Consider the following 22,714-nt stretch of genomic DNA (forward strand, 5'->3'; position numbering starts at 1 on the left):
ACTCCAGCCTTCTCCAGGGCCTTGGCTCCGTGGGGCGGGCCCAGGAGGAGCGTGGGGAGGAGCCCGGGCTGCGGCGGCAGCGTCAGAGTGGTGCTCCCGCTGTCCAGAGGCTCAGACCTAGCTCGGGAGCCTAAGATTAGCACCGGAGGCTCCTTTCCCGGGCTGAGGCTGCAGGACCATGGCGGACAAGGAAGCTGGCGGTGGAGACGCCGGGCCCCGAGGTGAGTGCGGGGCAAGGGACCGGTGGCTGGTTGCCGTGGCTGCGATGGGCTGAAGGGCTGAGAGGGATGAGGTGTGCTGTATACCGCAACCGGCAGCCCAGTCGAGGGCGTTAGAAAAGTGGGCTCCTTGGTTCGGTCTTGCCTCCCTGGCCGGATCAGAGTGCTTCTGGGCAGGACTTCAGGCCCACTGGGTGGGAGGCCGCCCTTCAGTCACGTGGTAGGTTTGTGCCGGGGTGTGGACTCTGCAACCAGGACTAAATCCTCATCTGGGGAACCCTAGTTGTTTCCATCTCGGGCTGGCTCCTTGGTCAGGGCGGGGTATCATTTCCAAGAGAACCGCCCCTCCTATCCATCGCCTGAGCACAGTGCTGGGGATGCTACTGCTGACCTGGTAGATGGCCGGCCGCCAGGTGGCCCCGGGTCCTCAACGGCTCGTTTCAGTGACTCAGTGAGGCAGGAGGTAAGGTCCTTGGAGAAATCAGATTTAAAACTATCCTCTCTTGCCAGCCCATCCCTCCGGACATAGGAGCCCGGAGTGGTGGCTGCAGCTGCAGGCCAAAGGGTGTCCCACCGCTCTCCTCTCATCCTCCAGGATTCTCTGGATTTGGGGGGGGGGGGGGCGGATTACAGAGACTAGGCTGTTCAGTACTTGTCAGAGGCGTGTGTGTGTGTGTGTGTGTGTGTGTGTGGCGGGGAACGGGTTTGGGGTGTCCCATGCAGAGTACTGAAACCTCGCTTCTTACATTTATAGTAGAGCAGGTCTTTGGGAGCATGGTTGCCGCTCAGATGGTGAGGGAGGGAGTGACTGGGAATCCGGGAAGAGGATGAAACGCTTTCCCAGCCAGAGTTGTAAATCAAGGCTTTGCCCGCACAGGGGATGGGCTGGTCAGGATTCCAGTCTTCTTCCTGTGCATCTCAAGTGGGGAAAGTTGATTGCGGGAGGCGCTCTGCGTGTCCCTGACCTACAGGGCCTTGGCTTGAGTGGATACCCGAGCCAGCTTCCCAGGAGCGCCAAGCAAGCTGCTGTGCAAGGATGACAGTAGCATGCCCGGACTTAAGGAGAAATCCAGGTTGCAGGGGAGAGCTCTGTGCTTTACAGAGACCCAAAGCCGGGAAACTGAGGCCAGCAGCCATGCAGCTGGCTGACATTGGCAATTGTTTTCTCTGCCCTGGTGTGGGTTGGCTATAGCCCCCTCTTCTGTTGCTCTCCTAGCTGCACCTGCCCCCTCCCCAGCCCATTGTTCCTGCGGATCTGGGAGGTTCCTCCCCAGCCTTCAAGCACTGCAGTGGCTAAGGAGTGCAGGGTGGGGGCTGGGAGCTCACAGAAGGGGAGAGGCACAACCCCAGTCCAGGCAGTGTAACTCAAACAGGCACCCTGACTGTGCCTCCTGTCTTGACCTTCACTAGCCTGTGGACACAGGCCACAGATGTTAGTTGCTGGCAGTTGCTTTGTCTGAGCATCACTAAGCAATTGATCGACTCATTTTCCTCACCTTTCTTCTTTACATTGGAAAAAAAAAATCCCAACATTTAAGATGATGGTGAGAGGTGTCACAATTGCTTTAAGCTTGAGAGTAACTGATCCAGTTTCCTGTCTTTCATGCTGAGATAATGAGTGGGTGGTTATACCAAATGCAAGGTTGGGTATAAGATCTGTCAAGTCAGAATTGGAGGCAGGGATATGCACCCACTCCCCAGCCCTGATTTGTCTTGTGAAGTCACCTTGCTGCTTCTATCCTATACATACACACACACACACACTCACACACATACACACATATATACACATGCACACACTCATACATATATACATATACACACATGCACACACATATACACACTCATACACATATACACCAACAGACACACATACACACATACATACATACACACAAACACATATATACACATACACACTACACACACATACACTCATATATACATGCACACACTCAAACAATACATACATATACACACATGTACATGCTCATACACATATATACACATACACACATGCACACACACATATGCATACTCATATACACCAACAAACATAAACATACATACACACCGACACACATATACACATACACACATACATGCACACACATATATACACATGCATACACACATACATACACACAAGCAAAAATACATACACACAAACACACAGAGCTAAGACAGATTCACACCTATCATAGGAAACATATCACTGCTCACCTGGGTTTCTTGTACGGTGTTTTTAGATTCCAAGGAGTTCAAGGCACCTTGGTATGGGAAACATCTGGAGCCTAGTCACCCAAAGGGCAAGTGTGCCTGGCAACTCATTGTGCTTTTTTGAGCTGTCATCCCTTTATGATTTACAGGACAAATCAGTGCTGGAGAATGGGTGCCCATCCCTGCCTCCAATTCTGACTTGGAGATACACACACACACACACACACACATACAAATGGGGGATCAGAGTCCCATTTACTTCTAAGGTTTTGCCATTGTGTGTTCTTTGCCCAGTGATGCATACGCACTGTTTTATTTCTCAAGTCTCATAATAAATGTGTTATCTGCATTTCTTTTACTGATGAGAAATTTAAACATCAAGTAGACAACCTGTCCAAGGTCACAGATTTAGGAAGTTTTCATTAGGATGCAGGCCATCTGATTCTACCTATTTTGGCCCTCACTGGTGTCATTGGTGGTCACCATAGTGTTAGGGATGACAAAGTAGTTGCTTTTCAAGGGATTATTTCAAGGATGCTCTTGATGCAAATGAATGGGTGGATGGATAGATAGATGGATGGATAAGCAGATAGATGGATGAATAGATAGATGGATGAACAGATATATGTATGTATGTATGCATGCATGCATCTATGGATGGATGGTAGATGGATGAGTGTATCACACAGGCACCAGGATATTGGTATTTGTGAACCACATTGGTCTCTCATGTTGGAGGGGTGTCTGGGGTGGGGTGGGTGGAGTTGAAATGAAATAAGAAGGGTAGAACATAGTTGAACCTGGTTGGTGAGTAGGTGACCCTTTACTACGTTAGCAAAGTTCCTTAATTGAATATTAATTAGTTAATTCATAAGATCTGAAGGGTCACCTTTGTTGTGTGGGATGTTAGACTGCAGAAACCGAGATGACCTTAAGTCCTTCCCCTCCCCATGACCTGAGTTATTGTGTCAGGAGCCTAGGAGGAGAGCTTTCGTGGGGCACCTGGTGGTTCGGATGTGGGGCAGGTCCTTTGGTGTCTTAGTCAGGGCTGGATAGACAGTGGAAGCCTAGGTATTTTCTCCAGGAGTCGGTGGAGGAGTGGAGCCCTGGGCTTTGGAGATGGGCTTTTCACTACCCCAGCAGTTAATCTTACTTGACAAAAGTAAGTGCTGACCCTTATTAAGGACTTAGTGAGAATATCGTTATCTCACCTACCCCTGGCCACACATGTTGAATGGACAACTCATTGAGGGGGCTTGTGACCAATATGTCATCATTCTGCCACAGGTGTCATGGTGTACTGTGGGAAAGGGTTTGGGTGAGGCTTACAGCCTAGGCTGCCGGAGTCAGAGGACACAGCCTCTCCTAGGTCGTACCTGGTATGTCATAGGCCCTCAGAGCATTATGAAGTGTGTCTGTGGGACTAGATATAGAATTAATAGAGGTCTTTCCCCTCCCTCTTTTAGGGAACCAAGCAAAAGTCAAAGATCTTGGTATCAGGATTCTGGGCTATTGGTCCACTTATGTGAATGAATCTCTGATCCCTGCCTGGTCGCCTCCATCCCTAACCTTTCCATGTCTTGTGTTTTCTAAAGCCCTGTTATCCTCTTTGGCTCTCGACACATGATGTTCTCCCCTGTGATACATCCCTCTTGACATAGAAAACTCTTACTTGTCCTTAGAAACTCACTTCTCAGGAAACTTCAGTCACACATGTCGGCGAAATCCGCCTGTGTTGATGTTTTCAGGTAGGGCATCATGAGTGCAGACAGCGTGTCAGCTTTACATGCCTGGATTCTATTGTCCCCCAACAACCCTCTGGGGTTAGTATCATCATTACCTCATTTCTCCAGTGAGGTGATTGAGGGCTCTGAGAAGTTGGTAATTTGCCCAGACAGTGGACACTGGAGTTGGCTTTGAGTCAGTCATGGAGTCTGACAGCTGGTGACCTTTCTTCTCTCCCTGCCTTTCTCTCTACCAGGGCAGGAGCCTTATCTTTCATTCCATCCTTCTCAGTAAGGACACACAGTAGGTTCTCAGTATGACACATAATAGGTTCTCAGTAAATATTGTGTGTTGAGCGACTCTGTCAGCAATATGTGAAGGACCACAGCAGTGGGGAATGGCATCCACATCCTGCCCACTCCAGGGTGGCACTTCAGTGAACACAGATGCTCAGAAGTGGGCCAAGCTGGATCGGGGAGAGGCGGGTGGGGCTCTGGGCATCTCTAAAGAGATGAGGCTTTGATTCCAACAAGGCTTTGAGTGACGACTCAATCTTGTGGGGGCGAAGTGCTCTCTCATTGTATAAATAGGCCTCTTTGGTAAGGGAGAAAGCGTCTTTATAGCTGCTGTGCATAATTAGATGGCAAGGAAAATTTGATGGGGGCTTTTTGATGAACAAGCATCCTGGGGCAGGGACAGCACCTGCTTCCCTGGGCACATAGGGCATGGGCATCCGAGAGAGAGAGAGAGAGAGAGAGAGAGAGAGAGAGAGAGAGAGAGAGAGAGAGAGAGAGAGAGAGAGAGAGAGAGAGTGAGTGTTAGGGGAGTAGAGGAGACTCCCCAGGGAGTAGAGGAGACTCCCCAGAATGCCCAACAGGGTCCCTGACCCAGAGAGACAGTCCCTACAGACAGACCCTCTCTGCTTCCCCAGGCTTGTCTAAGCCGATGATGTCTGTCTTCCCCAGATGTTCAGCCACACTGATGGTGGTTTGGGAGAATTAACATCCCTTGGAATGCAGGCACCAGCTAGACTTTGCTTCCTGAGTTTGTGATGAGAATACACGGTGCTTGCCTGGGTCTGTTGGAAACAGACAGAGATGAAGGGATGCAAAGGAAATGACTTTATCACTTACTGAAGGAATTCCTTGTTGCCTTCCTGGCTCTGTCCACCAGGATTTTGGTTTCCCTGGTGCTGTGGGAGTGGATCAAGCTGTTCCCGACCCCCACCCCCTACCCCCAGTCTCCCTTTGGGGCTATGTTTTGGTCCTTTAGACCTGAGGTTCTGCCCTCTTTGAAGCCAGCCCCTTGGGAGTGGCATGGGTATTCTCCCAGGGCTCTTTCTCCATCCCTGTATATTCTACAGTGTGGGGAGGGTGATGGCTGCTTTTGGGTTTCCCTGGGGGCTGAGAGCAGGAGTCACTCGCTCTCTGTGGTCACAGGATGCCCTTCTGGCTGATTTTCCTGTTAGAGTCACCTAGATGCCAAGACTGTGTCTTCCCAGACCTGTTACATCCAAACCTCTTCTGGTAAACAACCATTTTCGCCACTGGCCAGGAGGTACCACACAACTGGTGTGAACCTGTCTTAGTCCTATCTTCCTTTGTTGTGACAAAGACTGCCTGAGAAATGAGTTAAAGGGGGAAATCAATTGTTCTTTCAGCTTGCACCCTTGGTCTTTAGCTCTCAGCTTGTGGGGCGGCACAACATTGTAGCAGGGAGATTGCAGCACAAAGGAGCCAACCTCATAGTAGCCAATTGGGAAGCAGGGGTTGGGAAGGGGGCAGGCAGGAAGGGGTCAGGAAGAGCAATCACCCTTCAAGGGCAGGCCTTCAGCTTTCTTCCTCCAACCAGGCCCACCCTCAGCCCTGTGTCTATTAAGAGATGAATCCATTGCTTATCAGATCCTTCAGGATTCCGTCACTCTACCAAAGCTGGTAGGTAACCCAGCCTCCTTGCTGCTCCTTTACCAGAGCCTATGGAAGACATTTTGTATCCAAGAGACCTATTCATCTAGGGTGGGGGCAGGGAATAGCAGCAGACAGGCTTCGGCTTGCCCCATGTGTTCAGAGTCAGCATGTCTCTCTTGAGTAGCAGCTCCAAGCCAGAGTCTGTCATCATCTTCTCTAGTTTTGAGGAGGGGTCTCACTGTACAGTCCACACAAGCCTTGGACTCCTCTCTGAAGCCTTCTGAATAACCGGGTCTACAGGCACTCTCCAGTTTGAATCTTATTCAGCCCTCACCAATAACCTATAAAGTGGGTGACTCTGCAGTGGGCGACCCCGAGGCTTAGAGAGTTACCTTCAGGTTCTAAGGTAGCTGGACCTCTTGGGGTGATATGAATATCTCTGGCTGCAGTGGATATATGGACACCCCCACCCCACAAGATTGATTTATAGCTTCTTTTAAAAGCCAACCTACTGTTTAGAAATATGCCTTTATTTTGGGAAGACAATATCAATTTTACAAATGAAAAATCTGTGTTCCTTGCCATAAACAAGAGGAACTCACAGCAAGGATGTCTAAAATCAGGTTTTCCTTCTTGTAGATGATCCTACCCACAGAAGGCTTTGTGCCTAGGCTGTCCACAGGGAGCCCACACAGCGCCAGAGCGAGGCAGGTCACAGTGGCAGGTGGAGACATTCTCTTTGATGGATGGGTGTTACTGATGACATTGGTGTTATAATTTCTATTCCAACTAATAGACCTTTCAGGAAATGAGGCCTGGGACCGTGCATTTGCAAAGCTCACTGCCGAATCTTAAAATCAAGTGGAAAAAGTGTGAGAGATGTGTCTGTGTACTACCAGGCCTCCAATCCAACAAGATTCTAAGCATCGACAGTGAGCAGAGAGGGCAGGCCTGGCTTCCCCACTGACTGGCAAGTCCCCCAGATCCCCAAAGCCATGCCCGCCTCACTTTCTTTATGTATAAAGTGAAAACACTCACACTACACAGTTCAGAGTGGATATTGCTCTCTCCCTTAGCCACTCTGAGTAAGTGCTGAGTGTGTGCCACACTAGCTGTCGTCAGCTGTTGTTTATTATCCCGAATCCTGTGGAATCGGATGGGGCAGCTGTCAGCAGGTGTGTTTTGTCCAGGAGGTTCAGAGTACAGAGAGGCCAGCCTGAAACCTCTACAGCTAGGCAGGGACAGACAAGGCCTGTACAGAGAGCCTTGTCCAGCGGGCCCAGAACCTAGGAGGTCTCAGGCTGCTCACCCCAGTTGGCTTTTCACCAAAGCTCCCATCTTCTCACTGGATATTCTCAACAGGCAGCCAGTAGGGTTCAAGGTCTTTGCACCCCTGGACTCTGTCCAGGAGGACTGTCTAGCCTCTGAGCTGAAAAGAATTCCTCTACCCAAGTGGGCCCTGCCCACAGTTCTGAGCTCTAGACCTGGGTTTTTGTAGGCTGGCCTCAACCTTGACTGGGACCTAAGAGCTAAGAAAGTCCTTTGGCACAGCAGCCTCCCCAAGACACACCCATCCGGGAAACCCTGAGTTGTCCACACACCGGGTCTTGTTTTTGCTGCTCTTATCTTTTCCATGTCCATGTGTCTGGCTTTGCTGGCATGGTTCTAAACATGATTCTCTAACAGCAATCTTGACAACAAGGGTTGTCAGTAACAAGGGTTACTAACTGCAACCCTTTCACTTTCAAATGAAACTGTCCCCGTTGGGAAGGTGAATCATCTGCCTGTATTCTCATCTTTGCCCTCCCTGGGTGTGCCGAGGCAGGCAGGAGGGTTGGCTAAAATCCCAACTCTTGAACTGAACTCTTGTGGGTTCAGATGGGTTTGACCTCGAGGTTTAATTTACTGCTTCCGGGTGATGTGAGAGGATATTTATAAAGGGCTTGGCCTAAGCCTGTTCTACAGAGTCTGTCTAAAAAGTAGCAGTGACTTTATTGTGTCACCAGGCTCCTTGGTGAGGATGTGGGTTCTGGGAACATGTTCTATCGTTTAAAGTCCTGTCACCCTGAAAAGGTACTTGCACTCTTAAAAGCTTACCTTTTTCATCTGCAAAATGCAGGTTACAGGGCTTGGAGGGGTAGCTCAGTGGTTAAGAGTCTATGATACTCTTCCAGAGGACCCAAGTTTGATTCACGGGATCCGAGTGGGATGGGTCACAGCTGCCTTGTAACCCAGCTCCAGAGTATCTGACACCCTCTTCTGCATCTGCATGCGTGTGCACAAACTCACACACACACAGACACAGATCAATAATAAAACAAATATCTTTAAAATGTGGATTATAATAGTGTCTTTTTTTTTATAGGTTTCTGTGAGTACTGTGTTTATTCAAGGAAAGCACATAGAACAAGTCTGATCATGAGACAGGCCCAGATTTAGTGTTAATAATTACATTATTGACCACCTGCTAGTGTTATTAGGAATGAACCTCCAAAGATAGGCTCTTGTAGGCAGGGGAAACCAAGGCATCAGAAAAAGGACTACAAACATAATGATCTAAACCAGTTCGATTTTATTTATTATTATTCCTTCTTGTTGTTTTTGAGACAGGGTCTTCTGCAGCCCAGGCTGGCCCCAGACTTACTATGTAGTTCAGGTTGGTATTACTTCTTTATCCTCCTGCCTTCATCTTACAAATGCTAAGATTACTAGCATGTGCCAGCATCCCTGGCTTATGTGGCACTAGGCACTGAACCCAGGCCCTCATGCATACGAGGCAAAAGTCTACCAGCTGAGCTGTATCATACATAGCCCAACATCCCAAATTTATTACCTTAGATTCCTGGATGGCAGACGTGAATCCTAAGATGGGTCTCTCTGAAAGGTAATTAGCCTAGCTATGTCCCCTCTGGAGTGTCCACCAGTGTCCTACATTTTCACTCTTCTGGAAGCATGCACCCCGCGACTCAAGACTACTCCCATCTTCAGAGTCCATGGCTCCCAACTCTGCCTTCACTGTGCCATCTCCACTCTGCCCAGTGGCAGATCATCCATAATGATAACATAAGAAGCTCCTGTAGGGTGCACCCGGACCATCAAGCATCATTTTTAATCCTTAATTTAGTCACCCAAAGAATTCCTTTGTTCATACAAAGCCATACATCCATGGGTTCTGGAAATTAGGACTTGATACACTGAGGAGTTGGGCTCTTACTAAGTCTGCCTTAGCCAGAGAAGTAGAGGTCTCCATGGATTGGGGATTGTTAGCTAGAAGGTCTTCTGTCTCCCATGAGGTCTGTTTGTTGGAGAAAGTTCCTTCTTGGTGTCTTACCTTTTGGTTTGACTCCATCTTGGTAGGTTCCTCAGAGACAGTGCCCTCTTCAGGCTGGGTCAGCTCCCTTTCAGGGGCCCATGCTAAATAAAGATCTAAATAAAGATTTATGGACTCCCAGATAGGGGAAAACTATCAAAGTATCAAGGAGCTAGTGAAACATCTACAAAGATGTCTCAATATATTTGCTCAGGCAGTCTCTAATGGGTTAAAGCAACTGTGTCTGTTTTGCTAGCCAGGTTGTGGGCAGGTGCCTGGGGTAGGGGGTTGTCTTGCCTGTGCTCATTCATGGCCGTTCTACACTGGACAGTGAGAGAGTATGGGGACAGTGCTGGCTCTGAGTCCGACTTCTCTCTTCCAGGAGGCCAGCTTAGGCTTCTGATGTGATGGTCTTGTGGCAGAGAGAGAACGAGAGGAAGCTACAACCTTCCCTGGGCCTTCCTTAGGAGCAGAAAATCATCTGCTTTATTTCTGAAGTACAGTGCAGGTTACAAGGCTAGACCACACAAGATACAAGGGGGCACAATGGAGGGCCACTCTGAAGGGAGAATTTTTCAAAGAATGTATGAGGTTTCCTCTAACAGGGTCAGCTGGACTGAAATGTTGAAAGTCCAACCTTTAAAACACTTGTATGTCGCAAGAGCCTGCAGGCCAGAGCCCTTCCCTTGGCAAGTATGGAGTGCAGTGCAGCAGTCTGAGGCCTGGGAGTGTCTGCTGCAGTCCGTGTCTCCATGATGGACAGACAATGCTGTCGGTGTCCAGGAGAGTCATGCTGGCTTATCTGTGGTTTCTACATTGCGCCTGTGTTTTGATAGGTCAGGATAATTTTTTTTTTTTTTGAGTAAGGAGAAGCAGATGAGAAACTAAAAGAGAAAGCAGAAAGTTTTATCGGTGCACCTGGCTAGTTTAGAAGCTTCCATCCCACTCAAATAGAAGTCAGGAAGGCTCTGAAGGAGCCACAAAGACGTTGTCCCTGTGAGAAAATAGTGGGTAGGCTTAAACAATTGTTTTATGCTGGTTAACTTTGTTCTCTGGCAGTTTCATGTATGATTACTCTCACCCCAGCCTTCTCTTCCCTCCCTCCTGCCTCTCTCCTCCCAACAGGTCCCTTTCCATATCAGCTTCTTTTTGTGTTTTTGTTACCAATCCCCTGACCGTCCATGTAACGAACCATCCACTGGAGGCTTGTAGATCACCATTTGGCACAGAGCTTAAGACAATGTCTTCCTCTCTCCCAGAATCTATCAGTAGCCAGCAGTTAAGCGGGATGGGTGTTTAACAAGACCAAGAATGAAAATGCTCACCTACTCAGCAAGGGCGAGTTTCTCCATCTCTGCAGAGAACTGGGAAAGCTAATTTAACCACACCAGTTTTTCACAGCATTATAGGAATGGCTGTTCGAGGGAAGAGTCTGGTAACAAGGTTCCAAAGGTGTTGAGAAAAGTGTGTCAGCTCCGCTTCCCTCGTGAATACTGTGATTTTTTTTTTCAGTATGGTTTTTGCAGAATGTGGAGACCTCTAGGAAAATATATAATATCATATTAGAAATGTTTGTATTCACATAGGGATCAAGGTCTCTAACAGGGCAGAGCCTCCTGCCTGTATTCATCCTTGCTTAATTTCTGTGTATACACACTCTGGAGACTACTTCCTGGACGTTTCCAGACCGGACGGCTTGGGTAGTTCTGACTGCAGGGTTCTGATTTTCATAGCTGAAGCAGGAGTTCCAGGAAGGTATTGTCAGGACACTGTCTCGCCTTTTAAGATGGCAGCCGCTTGGCCTCTTTCTAACAGGTTGTGAGTTATATGGATGGGGCTCCTGCTTCGTCAGCCCTTGCTCTCTGCCTAGCCCTTGGATCTGTCAGGGCTGTGGACTTTGCCGGCTTCCTTTACTGCCTAGAAACTGGCAAGAAAAAAAAAAAAGTCCATCCTTGTGGTCTTCTAGTTTGTGCATCCTGTCCTCCAGGGTCTCACTGGCTTCTCTGTAATGAAGAAGGAAGAACAGTGGTTCTTCTGCCCAGACACTTGGTTCTCTCCAGGATGCCTGGTGTGGGCGTCTGAGCTGTGGTCTGACCCTGTGGCCTCCTGCTCGCCTCTCTCTGTTCCACTGCTCTGAAAGCTGTTTTCCACTGGCCACTTCCTTTCTTTTCCTTCTCTCTGTGGGCTGGCTTGGAAATGTCACAAAATGTAAGGAGTCCCGGTCTCCAGCGAAGATGGACGTGACTGTCAGAAAGCAGATTTTGTTATGTATGCCAGAGGCCCAGACTATCCCACTCCTGGGTTAGGTCTTTCCTCTAGTTTTTCCAGGCGAGCAGATTCTGAGCTCAGGATGGGAACAGACCACTTAGGACTTATCCTAAGATGAGACCCCGAAGCGCTGGGATAAGAACCCATTCTGCTGACCATCTCTCTAGATCTTCACCCACAGGCACAGGGAGAACATCCCGTGGATGACCCAGGACCTAAACTTCATTGCCACGAAATAAATTCATGGCTTGTCTCTCCCTGCAAAGGTTACATTTCAAACCGTGTGCAAAGAACAAGCTTGATTCTGAGCCATGAAGTCTGAAACCAAATTGCCATGACCACGCGTCCTTAATGTCAAAGCCCTGGATGTTGTCACTTGGCCACAGTGGCCACTGATCTTTTTGCCTGGTTGGCAGAATGTCTTTGGTAAAAGGCCATTCACTAGTGCATTAGACAAAAATCTCCTTTGCTCGAGGAAGCAAAAGACGTGACTTGAAGGTAAAGATCCTGGAGTGGTGACCGGTGCCAGGCCTGTGTGAGGGCAGATCCGTCTGTGTGAGGAGACTGGCAGGTCTTTCCCTACCTCCACCGTCCAGCTTGACACCTGGCCTTCCCCGCTGCAGGCCCATTGTGTGTAGTCTATTCTCACAGGACCACTGTGGCCACCAAAGAACCCATGTTGATGTGATGGTATTTGGTTACTCCAAGGATTTTTTTTCCCCATTGCTCTGTCTGCCATCTGTTTCGTCTGTCTCCCCCAGTCCAGATTTCCAGAGGTGATGCGTATGTTCAGACACCCTGGAACAGTCACACCTGGCTGTAGGATAAAATGATCTGCTGGGAGCAGAGAGTCGGTGGGTGCATTTTGTTTTGATGGCTAGAGGTTTCACCCACACTGTTCCAGCTTAGATACCGAGCCATCTAATGCGGGACAGAGCACCAAGCTGAGGCTTGCACATATACACAGGGTGATTGTGCAGCATGTCAGAGGTATCTTCTTTCATTCTTCCTTGTAGAAAACTATTTTTCCTTCCTTCAAGTACTTCATGCTGCGCAGGGTGAGTGACTACTGTGCCTTCCAGTGAGAACACAGGGCAAACCCAGGGCAGAATTTTCTAATGCATGCCGGGCCCTGGTCTGTGTACATGGAACTGGCCAGTGGACCCATTTGAGGGGACCACAGACATCAGGTCCAGCTGTGGTCTCCCCGTCTAGCAGTTAGAGCTCAGCAGAAGGGACACCATGCTCATCAAACGATGCCAAATACATCATCTGATGCATCATGCCAGTTTGTTTAAAGTCAGCGACTGACTGAGGACCCTCCGTGGGGGGCTTGAGTGGTTATCTGTGGGAGGCATGTTGAGGATGTATCCTTGGCCGGGTTGACAAAGGCTCACACAGCAGGACACTGGAGCAGATCCTGGGAACAAGGCTGTCCCAAGGAGCCTGGTCACACCCAGGTGCACACTGTTTCCTTAAACTCCCTCTTATCCCTCAGAAAATGCCGAGAGAACTCAGGAGTTGGAAGGAGTCATACTTGCCCGAGCCAGGAAAGCCAGGTGCACCCCCAGTACTACATGGACGCCTTGGGAAAGGTCCATCTCTATAACCTTGGGCTTTCCTGTCTCAAACTGAGCAAGATGTTTTGAAGATACTAAGACATGAGACCTATTTCTTCCTCGGGCTTTACCTCTGGTAGTCTTGACTAAGGCCACTGGATGGGCAGAATTAGAAAGCAGAGTTCTCCATAATCATGCCACCCTTGAGGATGGGGTGGGAGGGATCCCTGGTCTTTGTGAACAATGAAATAGAGAGAGCTTTGGAATCTGTGTTTGTTTTGAATCTCGGTGTTGCTTCTTACTGGCTAACGCATGTCAGTTGGTCTCTCTGGGCCTCACTTAAGGGTAAGAAGTACCTGACGCTATTCAGCAGCTACTGTGGGCCTTTGTGGGTGGGACAAGGCAGGCATTATAGTAAGAAGTCCTGGTTGAATTCTGGCTCCCATACTTGCTGGTCACCTTCCTTGGCCCAAGCAAGTTGCTCAACCTCTCTGAACCTTGTGATGTCACCTGAAAATTAGTTCTGACACTCCCCAGGTTGGTTCTGAGAGCTGAGGAAGTCGAGTACATCAAGAACTTCCCCTGAGCACGATTATGAGTGCTCAGTATCAGGTCTCCTCATTGCTATTTGAAGCACACTGGGAACTGCTAGCCGGGGCGGGGGAGTATGGGGATAGGTAAGCAGGTGGGGTTCCCTGCTGGGGTGGTTCCTTGAAACTTCGGGTTTTTTGAGGTGTAAGTCATGTCAGGTGAAAACTTTCCAGGTATTCTGTTCCGTGGATTTTGACAAAGATAATATAGTTATGTAACCACCATGACATCAACGGGTAGAATAGTTCCAGCCTCGGAGAATTTCATCATTGGAAGAGTTACAAACAGGATCCCTCTGGTTTGTAGAAGACCCCGCCTCAGATGGTAGGGAATCCCAAGGTCCTTGGCAGGCAGGGAGCCTCAGTGATCCATCGAATAGGGAGTAAGTTCCCTGCCTAGGCTCTCAGGCTCTTTCTGCTAGGGAATGGTGGAGACTTCATTTGTGCTTCCTAGTCGGCTCCTCATTAGCTCTGAAGCATGGAGACACAGAGCCTGCCAAGGAATCCGTGGTCAGGCCCTAGACTGAACAGTGCTGCCCAGGTAGAGCCTGAGAATCCATGGAGCTGGGAGTGGAGACACCATGAAGAACTCCGAAGTATTCAGAAAGCCAGGGCAGGTTAGGCCTGGTCCAAACTGATAGCCTGAAACCTCATATACTACTGACTTCATCCCCAGGGTAGGACATGAGGAGATGAAGCCTACTGAGGCAGGAGACTGTAGGACACTGGCCTCTGTTTTTCCTTTGACCATGAGGCTGAGATGCAAGAGCTTTGTTCTGAGAGGTTGACTGCTTGGCTCAAGAAAACCAACCAGGTGGCCTCAGGAAGACATGGCTTAAGGATTAGGGATAGGTGTCTACACTGTCTCTGCATTTGGGGTGTCTGTCAGTCATGCAGAGCCTATTCAGCACCACCTTCCTTTAAATCGGCTGGACAGCATTCCTCTTTTCAAAGTCAGACCCATCTGCAGAAGAAACCCATAGTCAGCTCGGTGAAGGCGAGTGGACTTGAACCACCCACACCAGTAAGCAGGAGGCCATCGGTAATGCTGCACTAAAAGTTGCAGCCACCGCTGGCTCAGATGACAGAGTGAGGCCATCACAGAGTGACATTTCCCAGTGCCAGCCTGTAGGCCAGGCAGCGAAGGGTCACCAGCAATGGAGACCATGGTGGTTTGTGAGGAGGCACAAACCCAGGTGTTCACAAAGCAACATTTATTCCATTCCAAGATGGATTTCTGGTAATGCATCAGCTGGCTTTATGGTTGGCATAACAAAACACCCGACAAAAGCAACCCAGGAGGGTTTATTTTAGCTCAGGAAGGGCACCGTCCATCACAGCGGGAAAGACAACAAGGGAGGAGTGCAAGGTGCAGAGAGCAATGGCTGCTGCCTCTCAGGCTTTTCTCCTTTTATTCAGTAGGGGCCTCCCATGTTCAGGGTGGTTCTTCCCACCCCAGTTGAACATCTCTAGGAGTGCGCTCCCAGATATTCTCTAGGGATGCCCTCCCAGATATACCAGAGGTTGGTCCTCTAGGTGGTTCTGAATCCAGTCAAGTTGACAGTCGTGATTAACTGTCACTTATAGTATGTGCTTATGGTAGATTGTTACCCAAATAGCACACGATAAGTCCAGGCACACACTCACTGGTGAGCCTGGTACACTCACTCTGCTCTTACCCAGTGGCTTCAGGGTTCAGCCACGTGAATTGTTTCAGCCAGGTGGATGTGAGCAAACACGAGGACAGTGGAGGCTTGGCACAAGCCGCCTTAGTTTCCTATGACTATAGTAAAATGCTTGAGAGAATTAACTTATAAAGAGGAAAGGTTTGTTTTGGTTCATGGCTCTCTAAAGATTTTCAGCTCGTGATTCAGTGGATCTGCTCTCAGGGCTGCGGGGTGCTGGATGATGGGCAGGCTGCTGACCTTGTGGGTGGGGGCAGACATGGAGACATACCAGGATCCTGGAATCCTATTGTTCAAGGACTTGATCCCAGTCAGTGACACAGGGGACATCCCTTAACTCTCTTCATTCTGGGGACCAAACCTTTAGCACATAGCCAGTGCTGAGCTTGCCAGTGTGTTGGGACTCACCACAAACCTTAGCCATGCCAGTGTGTTGCCCCCACCCCCACCCCCCGCCCCCTTCGGTGCTACTCAGGACATGTAAGTTGCCAGGCTGGAAGTTCCACACGGGAGGTGACTGGAGCCCCCTGTATCAGGCACAAGTAGGCTGCCATGGGCCATGTATCAACAACCATCAAGCTTTCAGATGAAGGATTTGTGAGAAATGACCATTGTGGAATTCTTTACAAATAAGTGGATATTTTAACCCACTAAATTTTGGAGTGAATTTTTTTTTCAATAGCAGTGATAAACTAGTATAGTCTCATTTCTTTTTTTACCAGAAACTGGGCTTATTGAAAACATACCCTGGGGTTTGAGAGACGGCTCAGCTGTTAAGAGCACTGGCTGCTTTTTAAGAGGACTTGGGTTGGATTCCCAGCACCCACATAGCATATGACAACCATCTGTCAGTCCATTTTCAGGGATCTGACCTCTACAGGCACAGACATTGAGGCAAAACACCCATACACATGAAAATATAGGTAAATTAAATTGTGACAAATGTCTCAATGTCTACTTTTGACAGATAATGGAGCAACACTTTTTCAGAGTCACAGTTTATTTTTAAAGAATTGTTTATTTTATTTTATTTATATGAGTACACTGTAACTTTGAGGCACACCAGAATAGGGCATCAGATCCCATTACAGATGGTTGTGAGCCACTATGTGGGTTGCTGGGAATTGAACGGAGGACCTCTAGAAGAACAGTCAATGCTCTTAACCACTGAGCCATCACTCCAGCCCCCAGAGTCACAGTTTTTACGGAAGAGAGGTTCACTATTTGTTGGTAAATTGCAGCAACATGGGGCCATTGAACGGGGGAGTTGCAATTGCTTTGTCATTTACATGCCAGTCTGTGTGACCTGGAGTGTCCAGTCGAGGAGTGGTTAAAACAGGAGGGTCGCAGCCATCAGAGCCACCTCTTTGTGTCCAGATAGAGAGACAGAATCCACAAAAGTGAAGCTGAACTACAGAGCATGCCATGGTGACAGCAGGGCTGAACTGTTTCCCAGGGCAAGCCAAGAATGGCGGTGACGGGAGGAGGGGGGTTGAGATAGCAGCACCCGGCTTCAACCTGGTGGTTTGAGGGGTGCCCCCCTCTCCCCAGGGAATAATAATATGTTTTCTTTTGCGGTAGCAAATCACCTGAGGCTGCTTGACTTATTTAGGGTAGAGGTTTGTTGGTATTGGTTCTGAAGGAAGGGAAATTCAGGAACTCAATGTTGGTGTCTGCTTTGGATCTAGTGCAGCCTTCTGATTGTAGCATAACACAGTGGTGGGTGCCACACAGAGAGTTGGAAGGAATGTGTTCTCTAAAGCACAGAACTGCGGCTGCCATCAGGGAGGCCCTGTTCCCATCCAGCCTTTGTCATCGCCTGAACAGTTTTCAGTGCTGTGAGCTGGTGAGTTTGAGGGAAGTTTCTAAGGCATGGCTTTGGGGGATGCATTTAAACAATGGGACTCTGGGGAGCCGGGGAATGTTGGCCCAAAGACACCAACCTTTTGGGGCATCATCCTAAGGTGGATGGAGGCAGGGGGAGAGTTTTGATCGGTGGCATACAGGACTCAGTCAAGCCCTTCACCCTGCTGTTGTGTGGGGGGTACTGCCAGACCTGTTCAGGGAGGTGTGTGTGTGTGTGTGTCTGCATGTGTGCGTGTCTGTGTGTGTGTATGTCAGTCTGTGTGTATATGTGAGTGTCTGTCTCTGTATGTATATGTATGTGTCTGTCTGTGTGCATGTATGTATGTGTGTGTGAGTGTGTGTGAATGTATATGTGTGTCTGTGTGTGTGAATGAGTGTGTGTGTGTCTGTGTGTGCTTGTCAGTCTGTGTGTGTGTGTGAGTGTGATTCTGTTTGCACATATCTGTCTCTGTGTATATGTACGTGTGTGTGTGCATGTATGTGAGCGTGTGTGTGTAGAGGTTTGTGGAGGAGAGGGAGCCACAGAATTGGAAGGTACTAAAGAGGGAAAAAGACCAAAATTCACATAAAGGGACAGAAGTGGTAGAAACTTCTAGTTTTATATGGTTCATCCAAGTGTGAACCCACAGGATCTGGCTGATTATGGACACAGATTCTCCCAACACTGTACACCTTGGGCCTTCAGTGAGCATTCACTGATACCTCCAAGGGCTGTGTGCTGGGAGCTGAGCCTGTAGTGTTTACACAGGACAGCAGCCTGTGGGATTCAGGGTTGGGGTATGGAAATGTCAGAGCTCACCTCATTTGTGTGGCTTTTTAACATAAAACTTTGTGCATTGAATGAGGTTCAGTCAGAAATACCAACATCACTTGCCAACTTTATATGCCCCAGTACAGGGGAATGCCTGGGCCAAGGGGTGGGGGTGGGTGGGTGGAGGACTGGGGTTGGGGGAGTGTATTGGGGACTTTTTGGATAGCATTGGAAATGTAATTGAGGAAAATACCTAATTAAAAAAAAAACAAAAAAAAACCCTTTTCTTCTTTTAAGTTGATTACCTCAAGTACTTTGTTATAGTTAATTGTGAAGCTGATACACGCATGCACAGTTATCAGAAGTTGCAATTGGTTCATTGTGAGCACTTGTGTAAAGAACTATTGTAGTATTGTTTAATTGTATTCTAACCATGTCATCTCATCATATCATACTCATCTTTAACTAATAAAAAATATATTTGGGGTAAAAAAAAAAAAAGAAATACCAACATCTTTGCTGAGAGGCCTGATGAAGCCAGAGACCCTTGAGGGCATGCGTCCCTGCTGAGTACACTCCACCTCACCATGGTCGCCACTCCTCATAGCCTCACACACACACACACACACACACACACACACCACTCAAATATATAAAATACAATAAATGCATTTTTTTAAAAACATTTTTCTGCAGAATCCTGAGGTGAGGGATGAGGGGCAGGAAAGAAGGCAAACCCACCTTCTAAGAGAATCTCAGTCCTTAGCTTGAAACAAGCTGCAGAACACAAACACAGCCCAAAACACCGGGTCTGTGCACTGTGATGGCCACTTGCTAGTCCTTGACTCGTGGAAGTATCACAGTATGCCCTCGCCTGTTCCAGGAGGGCTTGCTGGCTCCTTCAAGGGAGAATTTCTAAATCCGCTCCAGGTGCTTATGCTCCAGGCACCCCCTCCTCCATCCCCCACCCTTTCTCTTGGAGCTCATAGCCTGGTAGGACTCTGAGGCCATTCCAAGGACACCCCACCTTTCCAGCTCCAGATAACCCCACACTTGGCAACTGAGCTCTGAACTTAGCACTCAGGCTGCTGAGGGCCGAGGTTCAGGTGGGAAAGCTAGAGGCTAGACCAAAGCAGAGCGTCCCCTTACCCTTGAGGGGTCTCCATCTTGCCTCGGAGAAGCCTCACTTTAGGTTGAGTGCATTTGAGTAGTGTGAGGTTGAGGTCAGAAGTTACACCCATGAAGTGTAGCTACTAGGACCTTGGGGGTGGGGTGGGGTGGGGACTGATCAGGACAGGGTGGACAGGGTCCCTGACCTGGACTTTCTCTGGGAGAAAGGTGGTAACCTGGGAACCACTGATTCCTGAACTCAAGCCTCTGCTCTGACCTGCTGTGAGGATTCAGCAGCCTCTAAACCTCTCTGAGTTTTGCTTTCCTCACATGGAGGATGGAGCTGAGAAAGAAGCCTGCACCAGAGTGTCTCAAGGGAGATTCGCTGGGAAGAATCCATCCTCAGGGCTTGGAAGCCAGGTAGTTGCTGGAAGCTAATGGAGGGTGAGGGCCCTGAGGCAAAAAAACAAAAACAAAAAACAAAAACAAAACAAAACAAAAAACTCAAACAAACAAACAAACGAAAAACAGACATAAAGCACACTCAAGACAAGCACTGTGGCCAGAAGCAGTTGGGGTCTGCAGGCTCCAGGCTGCAGGGCATCCGGGTAGGCATGCAGGGGAGAGGGTGGGGCAAACAACACCCTTTGCCCAATGCCTCCTGGACAGGGTCAGGGTAAAGCTAGGCTGCTTTAGTTCACAGGGCTGGAGCTTTCCCCATCCTCTGCAGAAAGTCATCAAAAGGAAGGAAAGGGGAAACAGCTGGGAGCCCCACCCACAGCCAACCCCTGTGTATCCCTAAAGCTGCAGGTACCGCTGATAGCTTTATCATTTTCTTACATTCCAAATGGACTAAGCCAGTCTCTCCCGGGAACATACTCTGATTATTACCTGGCATGACAGAGGGACCAGGCAGGTGTGGTTAGGAGAAGGGAAGGCAGGATTCTTGGATCACCTGTGTGCGCCAAAGTGATCTCAAGGGCCATCGTGAGGGAAGGAGACAGACGGGGTAATCAGACATGACATTTTGAAGATGCAGCGTTGCTGCCTGTAAAGCCGGAGAGGGACTGAGCTGAGGAATGCAGATATCCTTAGGAGTCTGGAAAATGCAGAGGATGGATTCTTCCCTGGCACCTCCACAAGGAACTAGCCCTGCCCTTTTATACCCTGAATGTGGCCATTAGACCCATTTCAGATGCCTGACCTGTAGAACTATAAGAGAATGAAGTCATTTTTGTATTAAGCCACTAAATGCTAATAACTTGTTACCATGGCAACAAGAAGCGACATGTTCCAAGCACCACATCAGGCAAAATAGATAGAGGATGTTTTTTGTTTGATTGTTTTTTTTTTTTTGGGGGGGGGTTGTTTGTTTGGTGTGTGTGTGTGTGTGTGTGTGTGTGTGTGTGTGTGCAGTCCAGGCTGGCCTTAGACTTGCTGTATAGCTGAAGATGGCCTTGAACTCCTCATCTTTCTGTCTCTGCCTCGTAAGTGTTATTAACCATCACGCCCAGTATATGCAGTCAGCACATGGAGTCCAGGGCTAAGTGCATGCTAGACCAGCGTTCCATAACTGAGCTACCTCACCAGCTCTTATAATTGCAGCACTCCACAAAGTTCCCTGCGCCCCTTCTCAGTGCCTGTCGACTCCCTAGCCCAGCCTGACTGTTCTGAACTTTTCATAAGGGAACCATTCATTGTGTGCTCCCTAGTCTGTGTGTACTCCCTGGTCTGTGTGTGCTCCCTGGTCTGTGTGTGCTCCCTGGCCAGTGTGTGCTCCCTGGTCTGTGTGTGCTCCCTGGTCTGTGTGTGCTCCCTGGTCTGTGTGTGCTCCCTGGCCAGTGTGTGCTCCCTGGTCTGTGTGTGCTCCCTGGTCTGTGTGTGCTCCCTGGTCAGTGTGTGCTCCCTGGCCAGTGTGTGCTCCCTGGTCTGTGTGTGCTCCCTGGTCTGTGTGTGCTCCCTGGCCTGTGTGTGTTTCCTAGTCTATGTGTGTTCCCTGGTCTGTGCGTGCTCCCATTCAGGGTGTGCTCTTTACCCAGGGCCTCTTGCTCTGCAGTGATCCTGAGGCTTGTTCCTGCTCTGGTGTCCCAGTTGCTGGGTCTAATTACTGTAGAGTAGTAGCTCTTTGTGGTTAAACCATACTTCATGTATCCATTCTCCTTGGAACTGTGTCTGACTTCTGTGAAAACCACAACCAAACAAATGCAGCTGCGAACATTCTGGAATAAATCTCATGTTAGACACGGATCCTCATATCTCATGGATAAAGGCCCGAGCATGGAGTTCCTGGGTCATAGGTTTGGCTTACGTTCAACTATGTAGGGATTTCAGCACATGAGTAGGAGGTGCATAGCTGGCACAGGGACTGGGTGTCAGTGGCTGCCCTGCTTGCTTGTAGTAATTTTGGGGATACACATGGGATCGGTGCCTTGTCTGGACCAGGGTAGAAGTTTTCACAACTGATTTAGAGACTGTCAGTATTGTATGCCCTTTGTGTGGCCAGTTGGCAGGTGGTGCCCATGTTCATGAACACTCTTTATGAGTACTGGGGATTTCTTTTAGGTCTTCCCTGAGTGTGACGGCTGCTAGCTCTGTTTGGAGTTGTAGAATCTGAGGCCTGGGGCAGAAATGTTGAAAGGAAGAACTTGGTATCCCTGAGCCTGGTTAACTCTGAGGTCTCAGTCCCATCCCCCACCCTGGAGGAGTGGCAGGAGGTGGGTCCTGCTTTGGAGATCAGCCAGAAGGGTCAGCTCCTTCTACAATAAGGGGCTGCAGACAGTGCAGGGGACAGACTAGGGGACAGCAGATGGCTTCCCAGATGGCAGAGAGCACAGCCCCCACTGATGGAGAGGGTTGTATAAGGGGCAATGATGACGAGGGGTAATAGCGAAAGCCTAATCAAGGCATCTGATTGGTGAAGTAGTTGAATCATATGCAAAGGGCAATAGAGAGCTTCAGCAGGTACTAGAGGTGGGGGTCATGTGAGGACATTCATGGCTAAGATGGAACCCAAGGGGAGCCACTTGGAGGCAGAAACCAGCCAGGAATGTGTGTGTGTGTGTGTGTGTGGTGGTGGTGGTGGTGGGGGGTCAGTGGTCAGGGAAGTTCATACAACTTTGTCATTCTCATGGTGTCCCCTCTGCTGTGGTCCCTGCTGCACCTTTCTCACCCAGCACAAGTCCCCTTCCGGTCAGCAGTCACTTTCCAGGCCTCCTTCCCACTGGGATGAGTCTGCATTGCTTCTCATTGTTTTGAGCTGAAGTAGCAAGATCAGTTCAGAGGGCGGGCACTCAGTCAGCCAGCTCCCCTGAATGAAGTTCACGTGGCTGCCTGTTCTCTGATCCAGAGGATGGCAGCCTGGTGGGGTAGGCAGAGGAGGGCTGGAACAGGCACACAGGCTGGGCTGGTATTTACTAAGGCCCTGGTTTGTTCTGCTGATCTCCTGTACAGAGAATGCTGAAGCAATTGCCCAGCAGCCAGCCGCCTACTTCCCCAGTGGCATGTG

The 22,714-nt window shown here is 49.1% G+C and overlaps 1 protein-coding gene across 2 annotated transcripts in view; it reads left to right on the forward strand.

Annotated features, from left to right (window-relative positions):
* Positions 1–22,714, forward strand: part of Hspa12a (heat shock protein family A (Hsp70) member 12A) — a 148,882-nt gene that overhangs the window by 80,641 nt on the left and 45,527 nt on the right. Inside the window, exon 1 of one of the 2 annotated variants that reach the window (XM_021151657.3) lies at positions 58–221. The exons of the other annotated variant lie outside the window; for it this stretch is intronic. Within the exon in view, the coding sequence (XP_021007316.1) occupies positions 179–221 (43 nt within the window). The 5' untranslated portion in view covers positions 58–178. Of the gene's footprint in view, positions 1–57; positions 222–22,714 lie in introns of those variants that run through there. 2 annotated transcript variants of the gene reach the window in all.

The sequence above is a fragment of the Mus caroli genome, unplaced genomic scaffold (assembly GCF_978045245.1).
Source record: "Mus caroli unplaced genomic scaffold, Mus_caroli_1 scaffold_20, whole genome shotgun sequence".
Taxonomy (NCBI): Eukaryota; Metazoa; Chordata; class Mammalia; order Rodentia; family Muridae; genus Mus; species Mus caroli.